The sequence below is a fragment of the Asterias rubens genome, chromosome 10 (assembly GCF_902459465.1).
Source record: "Asterias rubens chromosome 10, eAstRub1.3, whole genome shotgun sequence".
Lineage (NCBI taxonomy): Eukaryota > Metazoa > Echinodermata > Asteroidea > Forcipulatida > Asteriidae > Asterias > Asterias rubens.
Genome location: NC_047071.1, coordinates 9,068,463 through 9,085,810, shown reverse-complemented (window position 1 = coordinate 9,085,810; position 17,348 = coordinate 9,068,463). Strand labels below are relative to the sequence as shown.

Here is a 17,348-nt window from a genome sequence, read left to right as displayed (position 1 = left end):
GCGTGTATACACAGATTTCAGCAAGATAGTGACCAGCTTGCTTGTTTGCATGACAATAAATCACATGTTAATTGGGAAACAGAGAAAATCTGCAAAATGTCAAACATGTTTGGTGAAGTGTCAAGAGAGTTAAAAGGAAACAAAGATTAATCAGCAAAAACAGATTATTGTTTATAAGTTTTTCCTGTGTCGGTTTATTTTGAGAAAGCATAGAACTTAATTTAAAAAAAAAAAAAAAAAAAAAAATATAGCTCCAAGAGATATCGTAAGAAAAAATGTGCAATTTGAAGATACTTTCTGCGAAGTTGTTTTGAATGCAGTTTTGCTAGTTGCAAGTAATTTATGTATGTTCGAAAAAAGGATTAGTGAAATAATTAAGTACATTATTGAAACGATGTTTGTGACCCTAAAACATTGTAAAATCTACCAGGAGTTTTAAAGTGTCCATTGAGTGGGTTTTAAAAATCAAAATGATATAACCAGTTGCAAGGAATAAGTTATTGAAATACAATTTTCATGGGTTAATAAAAATCAATCTTGAAGCAGCTATATATTGATAAAGTGAGTCTTGTGTGTATGTAGGAACCATAGTGTTTTGATTTGGTTTTAGGCCCAACCTTCTTCACAGTGTTCGCCCGTCCATTCCTCGGTGCAGCCACACTCATAATGGTCGAAGAAGCTTGTACAAGTCGCAGAGTTCTGACACGGGGAACTCAAGCACTTGTTGATGGAGTTACGATCTGAGAAAGAAGGACAATACACCATTTATTACATGTATTAACTATTTACTGATAAACTGATATGTAAACCATTCAGGTTATTTGATACATTGGCAGGTGTTCTTACTTTATGTTGAGACTATTTTAGATGAATGCACTTTTGCATTCTCGCGTCTCGGTTGCAGTGGCTGGTTTGAAGTTCTCTATAACTTCGGTATTCTTTATAAATCATTCTTTTTTAAATGTTTTGCTTATTATGGAATAAATGCATTGAAATAGGGTGTAAACAACATGGAGAAAAGTAATTTAGTGTTTTCATTTACGGTATATCAGAATTACAACTCTGTGTTTTTATTGGCTGCTGCTAACTGCCATAACTCAATAAGGCGCAATTTCATCGACTTTCTTTAGTACACGAAAAAATACCAATTACAATTTTTACATGTTACAATTGGAGCTTAGGAAGTAACCTTATTCTAGTAAGCATTTTGTTGTGCTAAGCTCATTTTTGCGCTCTACGGAATTGAGTCCAGATTTGAAGCGAGATTTTGTATCAATTTATTGCCTTAAAAAGAGTGCAAACGACTACTCAATACGGATTTGCTGTTATCGCAAGTTAAAAAAATTACACTCCCAAAATCTTGGGTTGAGATTCATAGTCATTGACAACAATCGGAATCCGTGTTTTGGCAGGAAAAAATTACTTAACCGGTGGATAAAAAATACATTACAGTCGCTTGCACTTTGATTATCAATGGGATTACCACTGAATTATTAAGGATTTACCACTGTGTTATCAAGGGGATTACCACTGGATTACCATTGGGATTACCACTGGATTAAACAAGGATTACTAAAGTGCATTAGTACCTATTTCGCAGTCTCCTCCGGTCCACTGAGGGGCACACAGGCACTCGTATCTGTCCGGGAAACTCACACAAGTTGCTTCGTTCATGCACGGGTTACTCAGACACTTGTCCAACGTCCGCACGTCTAGAAAAAAAAATACAACAATACAGTCAGGTTATTTGTTTAACGTCCGCACTTGTACAATTACTACTTCGTTTTGCATGACGTGGTTTTATATCGTCCGATCTGTACAGATTCGAAAACATGTCCAGTGTTGTGATCAACAAACTCACTATGTCACCGTGGTCAAGTGGTTAGACTGCCCGACTTGCAATCAGAAGATTGTGTGGGTTCGAATGCATTCAAACTAATTGGTTTAAAATTGACTAAAACAGCTTGTCGTCTATAGTTACTAAATCACAATTTATTGCTTCGGGTATTCATAGTCTTGAACGTGAAATCAATGGTTGAATGGGAGAGAGGGCTGATTCCAGCTTGGTTATTATATCACATTGTGTGAAGCTTTGCCGAGTTCACTAATGGTTGTGAAGATCATGTAAAGAAGAAATATAGAAGAAGAAAATAAGAGTAAACATTATTGAACTCTATTCCAACTTCTTCGATCATGCATTGAAGAAGATGATGATTCTGAGATGTAGCTGTTGACGAAGATGAAAAAGCCAGGTGATGTAACAGACGGGTAGACAGCAGTGAAGATCAAGAAGCAGATAGTATTGAATCAAGAGAATGTGGCTCTGGATTTACCGATTGATTTGATTAAGGGTTGAGAGGAATTTATGATTAACCAAGTTGGCTGCCACATGCCGCAGCTAGGTTGATGGAACCACCTGCTATTGAAAGTTCCAGATTTACGTCAAAGAGGATGAGATCTTTAGATTACAAAGAAAAAGTCTCGAAAGTTCCTAAGCCCTTGTAGAAAAATCGGGAAAGTTTAGTACACTGTTTTGATACAAATAACGCTCCGGTACATTCTATACTTTATAAAGGGATATAACAGCCCCAGCAAAACAAAATTACAAAGGGATACCGCCAACACAAAGCTGAATAGCTCAGTTGGTAGAGCGCCGGTTTGTCGATCGAGGTGACTATCGGTTCAAGTCCCGATAGAGTTTACTTGCTTTTTGTTCAACCCAAACAATGTGTAACTTCTTAACAAATTCCTAGAAGCGAAACATTCGGGTGGCATGAGAGGCTAGTGCGCAAAGCGCTAGCCTCTCATTAACCCATTGACTCAGGTTCGATTCCCCGGCTGAGACCATAATGAGTGCAGTCGAGGGTTTGTTCTCTCCATTGCCTCGAGTTTTTTTCCGGGCCTTGTGTTTTTGTCCCCTCAGGAAAAAGAGCTAATATCTTCGATCTTCAAGTATGTGCTTGTCGTCTTAAATGGGTCAGTGGGGCTGGCTGCCAAAAAGGCCATCGAATGTTGCAGCCACGACCACGTTTTACCCGCGTCCTTTGCAATTCAGCTTCATAGTACGGATGATAAGCGTCTTCATGGCGGATAGTTGATCAACTTTGAGGATGCTCCTATTAAAAAAACTGTTGGTTTTAATGGAATTAGATTTACTACATCTTTCGATGAACGGAAAAACGTATAGGAAGTGTTGTGCATACGTAAGGCGAAAGTCGCTCACCATTTATACCCGCGAAAACCACTAAAAGCTTTTCAAAACCATTAGAACGTGTCGACAGCTGTTCGAAGAATCTCTGATAAAGATCAAGACTAAACAAGTCACACTTTCGGACCTATGACAAAACCTTACTTACCGATATTGCAATCGTTGCCGATCCACGGGTCGGAACATGAGCAAGTATAGTTGCCGTCATTGCTTGCGGAACGACCGCAAGTTCCACCATTTTGACACGGATTACTCTCACACGGATCAATAATAACTACCACTGTAACAAATAAATGGGAAAATAACAAAATTTAAAATTACTACGGTTTCCCCAAAGCTGTGTTGTTATAGAAGAATAGTATTTGCAGGCTGCGTATCTCGCAAAAACCTATTGGATTAAACTTGTTCAAATCCAACATTATTTTGCAGGTGAACGTCCTAACTTTGCATTTTGTCTCTTTAACAGCCTTGTGTACAATTTGGTATGCATTTGAGGAGCGTTCGTATATTCCCCACTTTATTTCCGGCATGTGAAATGACGCAAAGTGGCCATACAAATTATTTTGATACTCGGATGCAAACTGCGTCTCTCTATATAGCAAGCCAAGTTCAGAAGTTACCGTGAAATGAGTGGTCTAACTTTCGACCATAGGGGAGTCTTTATCGAAAGCTAAATGAGAAGATGGTTTCATCCAGTAAGAAGCTTCGAGAAAGACTCTGTTAAGGTCGAAACGTCGGGCCGCTAACTAATATATAATATTTGTTGCTGCATGGTAAAAGAAGAAGACAACATGTTCAAATAGAAACCTGTTTTGCGGACAGAAAGTGTTGTTCCCCCTTTCTAACTTGAAAATCGTGTTTACCGGCCCATTAAAAAGTTGACCTTACATGTGTGCAAATTAACTGTAAACTATTAATTATGTGAATATTAAACTTGAGATGTTTACACCTACAACTACAAGTTCAAGACATTGTAAGTACAAGCTACCAGACAATTTACGACCGTTGTCTGTTAATGAATCAGTTCGAGCCGAAACTGATTTTGAGAGCTCCCTGAAGTGTGTTTTCAATTACCTGATTCACAGTGAGCTCCGGTAAACTGCTCTGGACACTGACACAAGTATCGGCCATCTGGTCTCCCCTGGCAAGCACCACCATTGATACAATGGTTGACCCGGCATGGATCTGGGATGTCCTCTGATGGGTAAAGGCAAACATCAACCGTTTAAATTATTCCCAAAACTCAGTAAATGTAAAAGTTTCAACAATCGTACCAAATTGTTGTTCTCCTACACAAATAAATCACAATTGAGACTGTTGTTAACAATCTTACCCTGTTCATTATCTGATCAGTTGCCCCCAAAATTGCCGCACTGGTGAGTCTTTGACTACGATTTTCACAAATCCTTATTACCAGGAATACATTTGAACAATATATCAGTCAGTGTTAAAGTGACAGGGAGGTTTATACTTTCAGGTATCACTGACTAAAACTCCAGTTGGATATGTAATTGAGCATGGAGTGCCTCGACGGGCATGGAGCAGAAAAGTGAGAAAGAATGGCTGTAACTTTCCAGTCCCAGATACTCGAGTCCACTAAGCAACAGCCACCGATATGGGTCATTGAGGATTGAGACGCGAATAATATACACAAATTATTGCTGATGACGCTACCAAGTGACACACCTACACATTTAAAACTGTGCGGGTTTGACGCTCATTGATTGGCACCTTTTTGCCGATTGATGGCGCAAGCAACCCTCACTTTGAAAAGGTGAGTGGTTGGTAAAGACATGAGTAGGCTTTACCACCAGCACGTTCTGTGTGTCCATGTTGGTGGCACTATGCCCCTCGTATGTACTGAACATTGGGTGGAGCGTTTTCCATAGTTCGAATTTTCGTCTCACAAGAGCCTATCGTGATGGTTTACCTTCAAAACAATCTATTATTCCTTCTTGAAACTTGATTCTAGGTTTTCGGAATTGTTTTTTTGTGAATATTACTACAACAATTTATATGATTGGCGACTCCTACTCACCAACATCACAATTCTCTCCCGTCCAGCCTTCCTTGCAGTCACACTCGAGATACGTAGTGAAGTTGTAACAAGTGGCGTTATTCTGACACGGATCCGGATCACACATTGAGTGGGATGTCTCCTGCTCTGTAAAATCACAAACCATGCACATGCAACAAATTCAAAATAATCAAGGACATCAACACAAAACCCGAGCTAAAGTAGACACAATGCATATCAAGCAAAACTTACTTGCATGTTCACAGAGTGTTCAAATGCATCATTCTGTGCAAAGTTTACGGGAAGACATTTTAAAACAGCTTGCTTTACCAATTTTTAACCATACATCTTCCGCAAGAAAACGTGTGAATATTTTCCTTGGTGCATCATATTACATGTATATTGTTTCGTATTCGTGTGAATGATGAAGTGTTGTGATTATTCACCTGACGTCATGACAATAATATTGGTTGTGTGAACACGTATACAACTGGGGGATGTGGTGCGGTATGCGTTTACAAGTTGACCGATTCCCAACAATGCTTTATGCTTTATGACAAAGATCGATTTCAATATGCAAAACCATGCAATGCAATACCAAATCAGAGGTCAAAAATGTCAGGTGTCATCAAATGTCCAGCTCACCAGTTTGACAGTTCTCCCCGGTCCAACCAAGAGGGCACTCGCAGGAATACGTTGTGCTGTTAACAACCACACAATGACCATCATTCAGGCAGGGTCTGCTGGAACATGAGCTGACTAGATGTTCTGAGAAACAAAACAGAACAAAATGGAGAAGAGAATTGGAGTCAGGTTGTCGTATGGTGGTAAGCTATCTTTCTCTGAATTTGAAGGGACTCGGGCTCGAATCCTCCCCAAGCCAGAAGTAGAATGTGAATATAGAGTGCCAGCTCCTTATTAGTTTTCCCAATAAAAAATTGGACTTTTGAGATTAAAAATGACACACACAAAATAAAACTAACAACCTTTTCAGGGGGTAATTTTGATGTTGTTTTTAACTATTTTAATTTTACACGCACATTTCTTTTAAACCTCATTTTTAGATGATCGAATATAAATAGTAAACAACAAGAGCGCTGAAAAAGGGTATTGTCTAAGAAAAAAAAAAAACGTGAACGACAATTTTCTTTGACTAGAAGCGATTCTATTACACCCCATTGTAGCCTTCAAAGTAGAACCCTGTTTCGCCGCTTCTTCGCGTACACGTGGATTACCTAAGTCCCTTTATCAAGAACCATCTGCGTCTACTTTCTGACGCTACGAAATGCAAATCCAAATAAAGAGTTATAACAAGAAAACGTATTAAACTAAATAGTTTCCCTTCCAATGTTCGCTATTTAATAAACAGAACAGACAAATTAGAAAGAGCACACAGCTAGCTTGAAGGGATATACCTCTATTGCAATGGACTCCTCCCCATCCTTCAGTACAGTTACACCTAAATCCGCCCACAACAGGCATACATGTCCCTCCGTGCGCACATGGGTTTGGACTGCAGTGGTCCCTTCTCGTTTCGTTAACTTTCACTGTAGGTAAGAGCATTCATTTCTATGTTATAATTTTATTCGAACACCAGAAATGCTTAGAACGAACAAACATTGACTAATTGACTAGCTAACTAACTCACTTACTAACAACTAAACAAAACAAAATAATCAACCAATCATCAAAATTATCTTTCGACTTGATCTGATGATAATAAGGACAAACCCAAAGCAAGAATTTTGTTAGTGCTGCAGCAATATTTTGAAAGCCTTAAAATTCAATATACATTATAGTGATGATGTAATTGCATACACCTAAAGCCGTATTTACAAATTAAAAAGTGGCTGAGATGGATAGCACGTAAGGAAAGTGGCTTGGGTGCATGAGAACATGGAAGTGTCGTGGCCGAGCGGTTAAGAGCACCGAATTCAAACTCTGGTGTTTCTGATCAGCAGAGTGTGGGTTTGAATCCCAAGCCGTGACACTTGTGTCCTTAAGCAAGACACATAATCATTGCTTCGTCCTTCGGATGGGACGTAAAGCCGTTGGTCCCATGTGTTGTGTAAACGCATGTAAAATAACCCAGTGCACTTATCGAAAAGAGAAGGGGTTCGCCCCGAAGTTCCTGGCTGGATTGGCAGCATATTGCGCCACAACACCTTGTAAACCATTACATGGATTAGGTCTTATATCTCAAAATTCGCCCACTCCTTGCAGTAATAATACCTGGCGCTTTGTATCCTTTGGCAAAAGGCGCGTTATAAATACGGTTATTATTTAGAACATGATCCAGCTATAACTTTTGCTTACGTAAACGAGATGAGACATAACCTAATTCACAAGCTGAGTTCTAATTGCTGAACTTGGTAGTCTTGCTGACTACGTAGCATCTGCTCAAACCCAGCCCGGGCGAGACACTGAATCTAAGGCGGATGCTAGGGGTAGACATGGTGTCCACTCGATCACTACAATCCCCCCCCCCTTTCCCATAACAACCTTCACCATGCCCTCAACAAAGCAGCAATGTTAGAATAGACCTTATGCATTGACGTCATCCAGCGGCCATCTTAGTGGAAAAACGGTGACGAAACAATCAAAAGGCACAGATTTGTACGCGCGGCACACAGGATTGGCCAATGAACAACCTCCTTTTGACCTCTAGGTGAGGGCGCCCTACTGAAATGATGTCAGGTGCACAATGTCTATAGCCTTTGGAAATGAGGGGCAGGGTTAATACATAACATTAATTTCATAAGTTGGCTATCAGCTAAACATGGTCACCAAAAAAGTGGTTGCGTTGCCGAGATCCAGCATGAGCAGTTATGCAGAAAGAATGATCCCTCACAGGAATAAACAAATCTGAGAAGCGTTTAGTGCATAACACCTTTGGAGCTTTTTCCAAATCTTGACTCGGGTTCCAGCAGCTTGGGCTCTTTCATCAAATCTAGAGCAGTTTGCATTTTTGGACTTGGCTTCATAACAGTAGACGGTACAGCCCGAAAGCATGGAGCCGGTGCCGAGGGCGGGAAAAGCCCCCTCTCTCGGTTTAAGGACGGCACACTTCGAGGCTCATGTAAATTATTACGCCAGAGATCTATCTGCCTTTTAGCCCACGTCCAAGATCACCTTTGACCTTCCATTAATTTTACGTGACCTTCATGGTTCTGGATATTTGCAGTAACATTGGATGTACGTTGTGTAACTATATTATTGAGCCATTGACTTTATCCTTAAAGGCAGGGGGCCAGTCTAGCTGCACCAGAGACTATTAACGAGTTCCCGGACTTGCAAAAGAACACAACTTTGGAAAAATTATGATGACAGAGAAACAAATCTGAGTGATTAGTGGGGAGGATTAATAATGTGCTTAGAACCTACATTCTCGTAAGGATGCAGCGGTGACACAGTCAGAGCCAATAAGCTTGAAGTCATCAATGGCGATGTCCCCTGACGATCCATCACCACGAATGCCTTCAAAGACAACCTTCAAACATCATAAATAATACACAAGAAATAGCAATCTTAATAGATTTATCTTATCATCAAACTGAGCCAGATGGATATATACGGAACAGGTGTATGGACACAGATGCGCCTGATTGACCAATGCGGAAATCAAGCACCTAAGTTTATACCACACCCTTCCATATTAGCTAATCCCTTATCAAAATGGTCATACACTTTTTCAAATATTTCGGCAAATTTTATTTAAAGACACTGGACTGTGCGGCACCTAAATGTAGCCCGAACCCTAAATGTAGCCCGGACCTAAATGTAGCCCCAAACATGTACATGTTTGGGGCTACATTTAGGTCCGGGTTACATCTAGGTACACGTTTGGGGCTATACATTTAGGTCAGGCTACATTTAGGTCAGGCCACATTTAGGGCTCGGGCTACATTTAGGTGCCGCACACTGTACACTATTGGTTATTGTCAAAGCCCAGTCTTCTCACTTGGTGTATCTCAACATATGCACAAGATAACAAACATGTGCAAATTGTTCTATGTTGTTGAGCTCAAATGGTCGTCGAGGTTGCGAGATAATAATGAAAAGCTGAGGTCTCGAAATAAAATTCGTGTAAAATTACTTCTTTCTCGAAAACAACATTACTTTAGAGGGAGCCGTTTCTCATAATGCTTTAAACTATCGACATCTCACCATTACTTGCTACCGAGTATTGGTTTTGTGCTAATAGTTATTTTGAGCAATTACCAAGTGTGTCCACTGCCCTGATTTTATAATTGACCCATGATTTCTTCCAGCATTCATGGTTTCAAGGTCTGACACAACGGTAAAAAGTAATTAGCTGAAAATGTTTGGCAGAAATCAAATCGTTGTGACATTTATGTTCCTCGGGTTCAAATAATCAGAGCTTAGACCGGCTTCCTGAACGTAGCTGGTAATATTCAATCAGATCAACCATAAAGTGTAACTCTTTTTTTTTTTTTTTTTTTTTTTTTTTTGCATTTGAGGAATTATTTAGCTCGAGTCTCCTGCACTCATTTACTGGTGTATAGATAATTTTCAAAGAGTCACATTTTGTGGATTTACTCGTAGAACAACTATACCTTATCAATCGCACAGTTTAAATAACAAAAGAGACATTACACACTGTCGAAAGAGAACCAAAGTATGATCATAATAGGTAGAATCGACTTCAGTCCCAGTATTTTTTTTCAAAGAAAACTTTCGCTCCAAGTTTAAAGGCTGTAATAACTAGAAGGACACGTCGGCAAATTGATGGGAAAATGAGGGATAAACAGGATGGTTCCAAGCCCCCTTTTATTTTGGTTTTAGGGGCAATTGGTTTTAATGAACTATCTCCTTCAACCTTGGGGGGAAACACCTGGCACCTGTGAGGGTCACGTGTTTCCACATTCCATATTCCTGACTTATTATAAAATAAGAATTCATCGGCAGTGGTATCAAATGATAACGAGCCGGGTAAATGAACGTAATGAAATCGTTCACTTAAAGGTTGATTACCCTTAATTTATAAAGCTTTGGAAATTAAAGACTTACTATAAGAGTATTTAAGAGAAAGTAAACAGTTATTTAGAGGGGATGGTTTAAATGATCTTAAAAACCTATAGTTTTCGCATAACCAACTGGGGGTGGCTAATTTTTGTCAACAGTCTGGGGTTCGAACCCGTTGACTAAGCCACGTGAACTGTAGGAGGACGATGTGCTCGGCAGAACAGCAACGGCCATGCTGAAACCCATAAGTAGGGTAGCGTAGGGGGTGGGGTTGAAGGTTAGAGGTTACCTATAAGATCGTTTAAGGGAGAGTAAATAATTTGTTGAGGGGTTGGGTGAAATGGTCTTAAAAACCTAGTTTTTGGATGGCTAATTGGTGTCCACGTCAACAGTCTGGACCGGGGTTCGAACCCGTTGACTAAGCCACAGGAACTTGCTAGACAGCACAGGCAAGCTGAAAGCCTATAAATGGGTTGCGGAGGGGGGGGGGGGTGGGTGGGTAGGGGGTAGAATTAACCATGGTGTCCAATTAAAGAAAACTGAACACCTTGAGCAACCTTCCTGGTGGTGCAGAAACGGAATGTGACATCCGAAGAATCAATCATGAACATGCCTTTGAAAATGTCGTGCCCTTTCGAGAGGTTCACCGCCGGCTTGTATTCTGTCCAATCGGTTAGCCATGGCAGACCAAGCCTCGTATGGATAGTGGGTAAGACCGGAAAGGTTCTTTAAAGGACCTGGACACTATTGATATTTACACGAAATCATTGTGGGCATACAAACCTACTTGGTAACGAGCAATGGGAAGCTTTTGATAGAATAAAACATTATGAGAAACGGCTCCCTCTGAAGTAACTTAGTTTTTGATGAAGAGGTAATTTCTCAATCAAATAACAAAAGACAGTCAGTCTTCAGCTGATAAAGTAATTCTAAAAGGTTGTATTTTCTTTTGTTATTCTCTTGCAACTTCGATGACCAATTAAGTCAAACTGTTCAGAGGTTTATTATGTTATGTATGAGATACACCAAGTGAGAATACCGGTCTTTGACAAAACGTCTGAAGTGCCTTTTACTTTAGTCCGCTTTCACCTGTGTGAGTTTTGTCTATTGTGATAGATGCATCGCAAGATAGGTGTACTTGGCACAACTTGGGCTGACGGGACCTTGGCACTCTGTCAGCCAAACCCAGTCGGTTATCTTGTCTTTCGGAAGGATCCAATTACACTATTATTAGGACATCAACATGGAATTAAATACCGATAGGTAAGGTCAAAGCCGTGTAAGTATGGTTGGGTCGGGGAGGGGAGGGGTTACTACTTGAAGACCGATGTTTTAAAACTATTAAACTAACAATACCGATCGTACGACGTGTATTTTTAGTGAAAGCAGTGGGCCACTTACGAAAAATGCGTCAATAAACTAACTAATGTTGATTTTATTTTCTTGTTTTTCCGGGGGGGGGGGGTTTCTGTGTGTGACAACAGCCATTCTAACAAACTAGCTTTTGCATTGTAAGTGTCTCTAATGAACCGGCGGTAACTTCTCTGTCTTTTCTCCTAAAGACCATCAGATCATACAAACCGAAACGTACAGTCGGTAGACCACTGGTTCTTTTCAGAAACTAGCATGAGCAGCAGCTAATTACAGGGTGTATAAACACTGCATGTCATAGAAACCTTGAAGCTGTAGTAACTTTTATTCAAACACTTAAAGGCAGTGGACACTATTGGTAATTACTCCAAATAATTGTTAGCATAAAACCTTACTTGGTAACGAGTAATGAAGAGCTGTTGATAGTATAAAACATTGTCAGAAACGGCTCCCTTTGAAGTGATGTAGTTTTCGAGAAAGAAGTAATTTTCCACGAATTTGATTTCGAGACCTCACATTTAGAATTTGTCATAATCAAGCATTTGACATCACACAACTTCGTGTGACAAGGGTGTGTTTTCTTTCATTATTATCTCGCAACTTCGACGACCAATTGAGCTCAAATTGTCACAGGTTTGTTATTTTATGCATATGTTGAGATACACCAATTGAGACGACTGGTCTTTTACGATATTACCAAAGGTGTCCAGTGTTTTTAATGAATTGTCAAAACGAAAGTTGTCAGAATGTTTCATTTTAGGTGACATAGTTTTAAATGGCTAAAATAATGTGATACACCAGTCGTACAGATAATGTGTATTAAAGTAAAGGGTAAACGAAAGTAGCGAATATTGTTTACCTGGTAACTGCCGACGATATCTGTTATGTTGAATGTGCCTTCAAACCAAATATTTCCATGTTCTCCAGCTTCAGTGAAGTACGGTTCGCCAAGATGGCCTGGACGCTGCATGATATGAACCTGTATGGAGACATTTGATTGAATGAACCACATTGATATCGACTCATCAGCTAAAACTGACAGTTCATTCTAATGGCTATTTTCATTAATATGAATATAGGAGCCCAATGTGTCTCATATTATAGTTCATTGACATGTGATGCGACACAGAAACTACAACTGCGTAAAATAAGTTCGACATGGACATTTATTTCCGACGATCTATTTGAAGTTTTTTCGGCCGACCCAAATTGTCCGACGAGCCATGTGTCCTGACAAATGTCCTACAAATCATAATGTCTCACTAGATGTGTCGACAAATGATTTATCTCCGACCAAATAATGTGTCGTTAAACCATTAGCTCCAACCCAGTGTTTCGACAGACCATTTTAAATTGTCTTGTATCTGTTGTAACCTACAAGGAACAGCCGACCTATTATGTTCGACAAAACATAATTTCTGACCAAGTGTGTAAAACAAACTTGTTGGACATAAAAGTTCATGTCGAACACCATTGTGCCTATTAAACATTCAGATACGTTTATGTCAAGTAAGATTCCTGTGAACGTATTACTTTGGCTTAAATTTGACAATATCGCTTACGATATGAGCAGTTTTACTTAACTTTACTGATCGAAACGTCGAGTTAAACCAACGGTTCTTTTCAGAACCACCCCCAGTAGAGATAGTCATTACCGCAAACCTTTCCATATCGTATTTCCACCATGCAAAGTGTCAAATCCTACTAAACTTCACTTTATTTTTCAACCTTATCACAATCGAATCATTTATTTCTGAATCAAACAAATACAGCATAGTTTGAGTGTCGGATATGTCAGCTTCCCCCAGGTCTCGGATGTTGACCAACCACATCCCCCGAAAAGAGAAGCCAGGGGAAGTTGTTTGTCAAGCTTCCATTACACTGGGAGGAAAGCCAATTCACCTCACGGGATATCCTATACAGAAATAAACTAAGACTGTTATTTGTTTACCTGTACCTGTTGCGACTTTATGAGCTTACATCCGAAGGGTTTGTTCATTGGTTTGTCGACGTAAATTTACAAGAGGTTTTTCTTTTTGTAAAGGTTCTACGACCACATTTAAACAAGATGGTGCAAACTGCTTAAACTTGTAATTCCACGCCCATGTAACTGTACACCTGGTTGAATGTGCAGCATGTTGTGAAAACGTGTTTATTTAATTTGAAATGATTTACTGGAATTGCATAGTGGTTTGTTTTCAACATGGCGCCTGCGCACATACAGCTGTTGTAGCCTTACCTATGGAATGTTTCTTCCCCAAACTAAACTTTTTCTTTGATATAAATAAGACTATTTTAATAAATATTATTGAAGCCACTTGATCTCTTTTGACAAAAGTTGTTCTAATTATTTTGTGCAAGACGCACTAAATATTCATGTAATAAAAAAAAATATTTAGAAAAGAAAAAAAAACATGTTTAATTACCTTGAGGTGGCCTACATGTTCTCCATACATGTGATACCAGAATGAAACATTGCACGCTCCAGCAATCTTAGTGTACCTGGGGCTGATCAGGTGGGCTTTCTCGGCTATGTTTGGACCCGTTGCTTCGATGTACATGTAGGTACCTGCCAGGAACAAAATCATAAGCGTTGACACATCAGCATTGTGTTTTATGCAAGTCGCCAGACACATAAGGCCTGAAAGCCACTTCAAGGTATTGGCTACAACTATTTTTGTTTTTATTCCAGAGGCCGTTGCCACCTACTTCAAGGGCTGAAACAGGGTTACCCCTTTTACAGTCCATACGGATGTAGGCTTGGGTATCATCAGTCCGAAGCCTGGCCGGTAGATCAGAAAGCACTACCTTCCCCAGTTTTACGTAGAAAGTGTCGCGACCGGGACTCGAACCCAACCCAGAGCTTGAATCCGGTGCTCTTAAGCACTCTGTCATGACATGCCACGAGCATACGTGTCATTAATAAGCATTGGTGGTAGTACCGTGGAAGTGGTTCTACATATTGTTTCGTTTACAATAGGTACCGATAACAATTTTCAGTCACAAACTGTTTTATCTCTCTGGATTTTGTGACCAATGTTGCAGAAACTTCTGCTCCCAAAAGTATTATTTAAATGCAGAATTTCAGAGCCATAATGGTCAGTTTCATGTGTTTTGGTGTCAGGATTTCCTTGCAACCTTTTTGAGCTCCATTTTCTAAGCCAGACAGAGGTTTCCGATACACAAATGGAAGGGAAATGACAATATTGTGACATCAAAAATAGTTTCTTATTTTTCTACCGGTGGATGCACTTTTTTGCAACGATGAGGGTTAACAGGTAAAACAATTTCCGCAATAGGTCAATCATGCCATGAGTAGCACCAACCTATGCAAATGTCCCCTCAACATGTCATAATGTATATTTATCCCAACGGGGGGTTTCCAAAATAAGTCTAAGGTCACACCGAGGTACACAACTTTAAAGCCCTTTTCCACATTGTGCTTAACAAGGAAACAAATATGAAAAACATGACGGCAAAATTTTGAGTTTCTTGAATGGAATATAAAATAATGCACGTTACTTCAACTCTTTACTATTTCCATTTTTTTTTTATTCTCTCACTGGGTAAATTTTATGTATAGTCCCCATCTACGATCCATCCATTAGGGATGTGTTTTTGCTTTGAAACAATATTGTTTCGGTCTTTGAGAAAACGATCGAAGTCTAGAAAAGTTGTGTATTGTACAATTTGCAAAACGTTTTTGGTTTAGACCACAGCAAAATTACAATGCCTTATTTTGGAAAGATTAAACTGCATGCTAGACAGTGACAATAATGTTTGTTTTTATTAAATAACAGTGTTGCATGAAAGCCACAATTATTTTCAGTCGAAAATAATAATGCTTTCGAAGATATCTCCTCCAAATCAATTACCAACATGGGTTTATTGTATACATCCCGAAGACGCCATTTTACAGGAAACATTTTCTGTATTTGCTTGCACGCAACTTCACTAAAAATTACCTCTTGATTGTTCCAGGGTGTGGTCGATGGCAGGGCCCGTTCGTCTCGTGGGTGTTTTACCGGTGTTCTCCTGCCAGTCGAAATGGTCCTCACTAGCTTGCTCGAATCGACACGCCGGAGATACTGGGATCATTCCACCGCCATTCTCAAAAGTACAGTCAACGTCAAGATCTAATCAGATAGTCATATAATAATAACGAGTTACTTGATATTGATATTATTATTTTTTATTTTTGTTCTTGATTGGAGTTATACGACTCCGTTTATTCACACTCAAAAACATCTCATCATTCACAAACAAAACACTCAATATATACAAGGACTAGGTTGCCTAGAGATATATATTTTTATTTAAAGGCAGTGGACACTATTAGTAATTGTCCAAGACTTGCCTTCACAGTTAGTGTATCTCAACAAATGCATAAAATAACAAACCTGTGAAAATTTGAGCTCAATCGGTCATCGAACTTGCGAGATAATAATGAAATGAAAAAAAAAACACCCTTCTAACACGAAGTTGTGTGCGTTTAGATGGTTGATTTCGAGACCTCTAAGTTCTAAATTTGAGGTCTCTAAATCAAACTCGTGGAAAATTACTTCTTTCTCGAAAACTATGGTTCTTCAGAGGGAGCCGCTTCTCACAATGTTTTATACCATCAACCTCTCCCCATTACTCGTCACCAAGAAAGGCTTTATGCTAATAATTATTTTGAGTAACTACCAATAGTGTCCACTGCCTTCAATTGTTTGGTATGTTTATATGTGGCAACACACATGGTGTCAATAATAAACACCCCATCTTTTGCACTGCACTCTTCCACGATAAGTGCTCTGGGTTGAATTCACAAACATTGTCCCAACTACTTTTATTTTCCTGTATCTTTATAAACATGTATGCTTTTTGTTTGAGGGGTCTGGGAGGGCACATCGCTTTGATAACATTTTTTAAAACTTTTGCCTTTACCCTGGACGGCCCCTGCCAATAAAGAATTATGTCCGAAGATTTAATATAAAAAATAAACTAGGGGACAGTCCTATGAGTAACTAAAAACTCAAGGCTAGCCCTTAAACTCGTCCTTATAACTCGAGATAAGACTAGTCTGAACTCTTTGCGAATTTCACCAGGTCTATTTTCTCACAAGGACGCTGGTCGATGGCTTCCATTTTATGATTAATATTACCAAATGCTGACTGTAAACGTCTACAAAAACTAGACGTGTAGATAATATTGACCATCAGGTATATTCTGTGAATGCACTATAAGCATTTTAATGTTTTGCAGTTGCGGCTTACAGCTGTACAACGCGACTTGCAGGTAACGGAATGCAGCGCATCAATTGAAAAAAACAACAATTACATTCATTACAAACAATTCATTGACAGTTGTCATCATGCCATTACAATGCAATCAGCGAGTACACGAAACCCACCCATCAGCCAACCCCCTTCCTCGCAGGACAATAACATCATCCGTCATTACAGCTCAGTCATCATTAGTTGATTTAAAAACCACAGACCTTGGTAGTTAGCAATGGTCTAGACTTTCAAAGTTGTATTTAATTGATTTGTTCGGGACTAAATTAAGTACTACCCTCCCAGTGGAACAGCGACACAACTTGAGAAACTACGCTTTATTGCAATATCATGTCGATGTAACAGAAGGAACAACTCATTTACTGTCCAGAGAGGTCTCGGGGAAAGGAAAAGTTGAAGTTGCGTTAAAGGCCCTGGACGCTAATGGTAATTACTCAAAATAACTGTTAGCTTAACAACTTACTTGTGGTAACGAGTAATGGAATGG

At 39.4% G+C, this 17,348-nt stretch overlaps 1 protein-coding gene across 1 annotated transcript in view; it reads right to left on the bottom strand.

Annotated features, from left to right (window-relative positions):
• Nucleotides 1-17,348, bottom strand: part of LOC117295632 (fibropellin-1-like) — a 50,358-nt gene that overhangs the window by 19,949 nt on the left and 13,061 nt on the right. The window contains exons 5-15 of the mRNA XM_033778337.1: nucleotides 15,548-15,718; nucleotides 14,009-14,151; nucleotides 12,442-12,561; nucleotides 8,610-8,715; nucleotides 6,641-6,772; nucleotides 5,871-5,993; nucleotides 5,247-5,372; nucleotides 4,283-4,405; nucleotides 3,357-3,488; nucleotides 1,590-1,712; nucleotides 618-740 (exon numbers count right to left, since the gene is read on the bottom strand). Coding sequence (XP_033634228.1) covers nucleotides 618-740; nucleotides 1,590-1,712; nucleotides 3,357-3,488; nucleotides 4,283-4,405; nucleotides 5,247-5,372; nucleotides 5,871-5,993; nucleotides 6,641-6,772; nucleotides 8,610-8,715; nucleotides 12,442-12,561; nucleotides 14,009-14,151; nucleotides 15,548-15,718 — 1,422 coding nt within the window. The remainder of the gene's footprint in view (nucleotides 1-617; nucleotides 741-1,589; nucleotides 1,713-3,356; nucleotides 3,489-4,282; nucleotides 4,406-5,246; nucleotides 5,373-5,870; nucleotides 5,994-6,640; nucleotides 6,773-8,609; nucleotides 8,716-12,441; nucleotides 12,562-14,008; nucleotides 14,152-15,547; nucleotides 15,719-17,348) is intronic.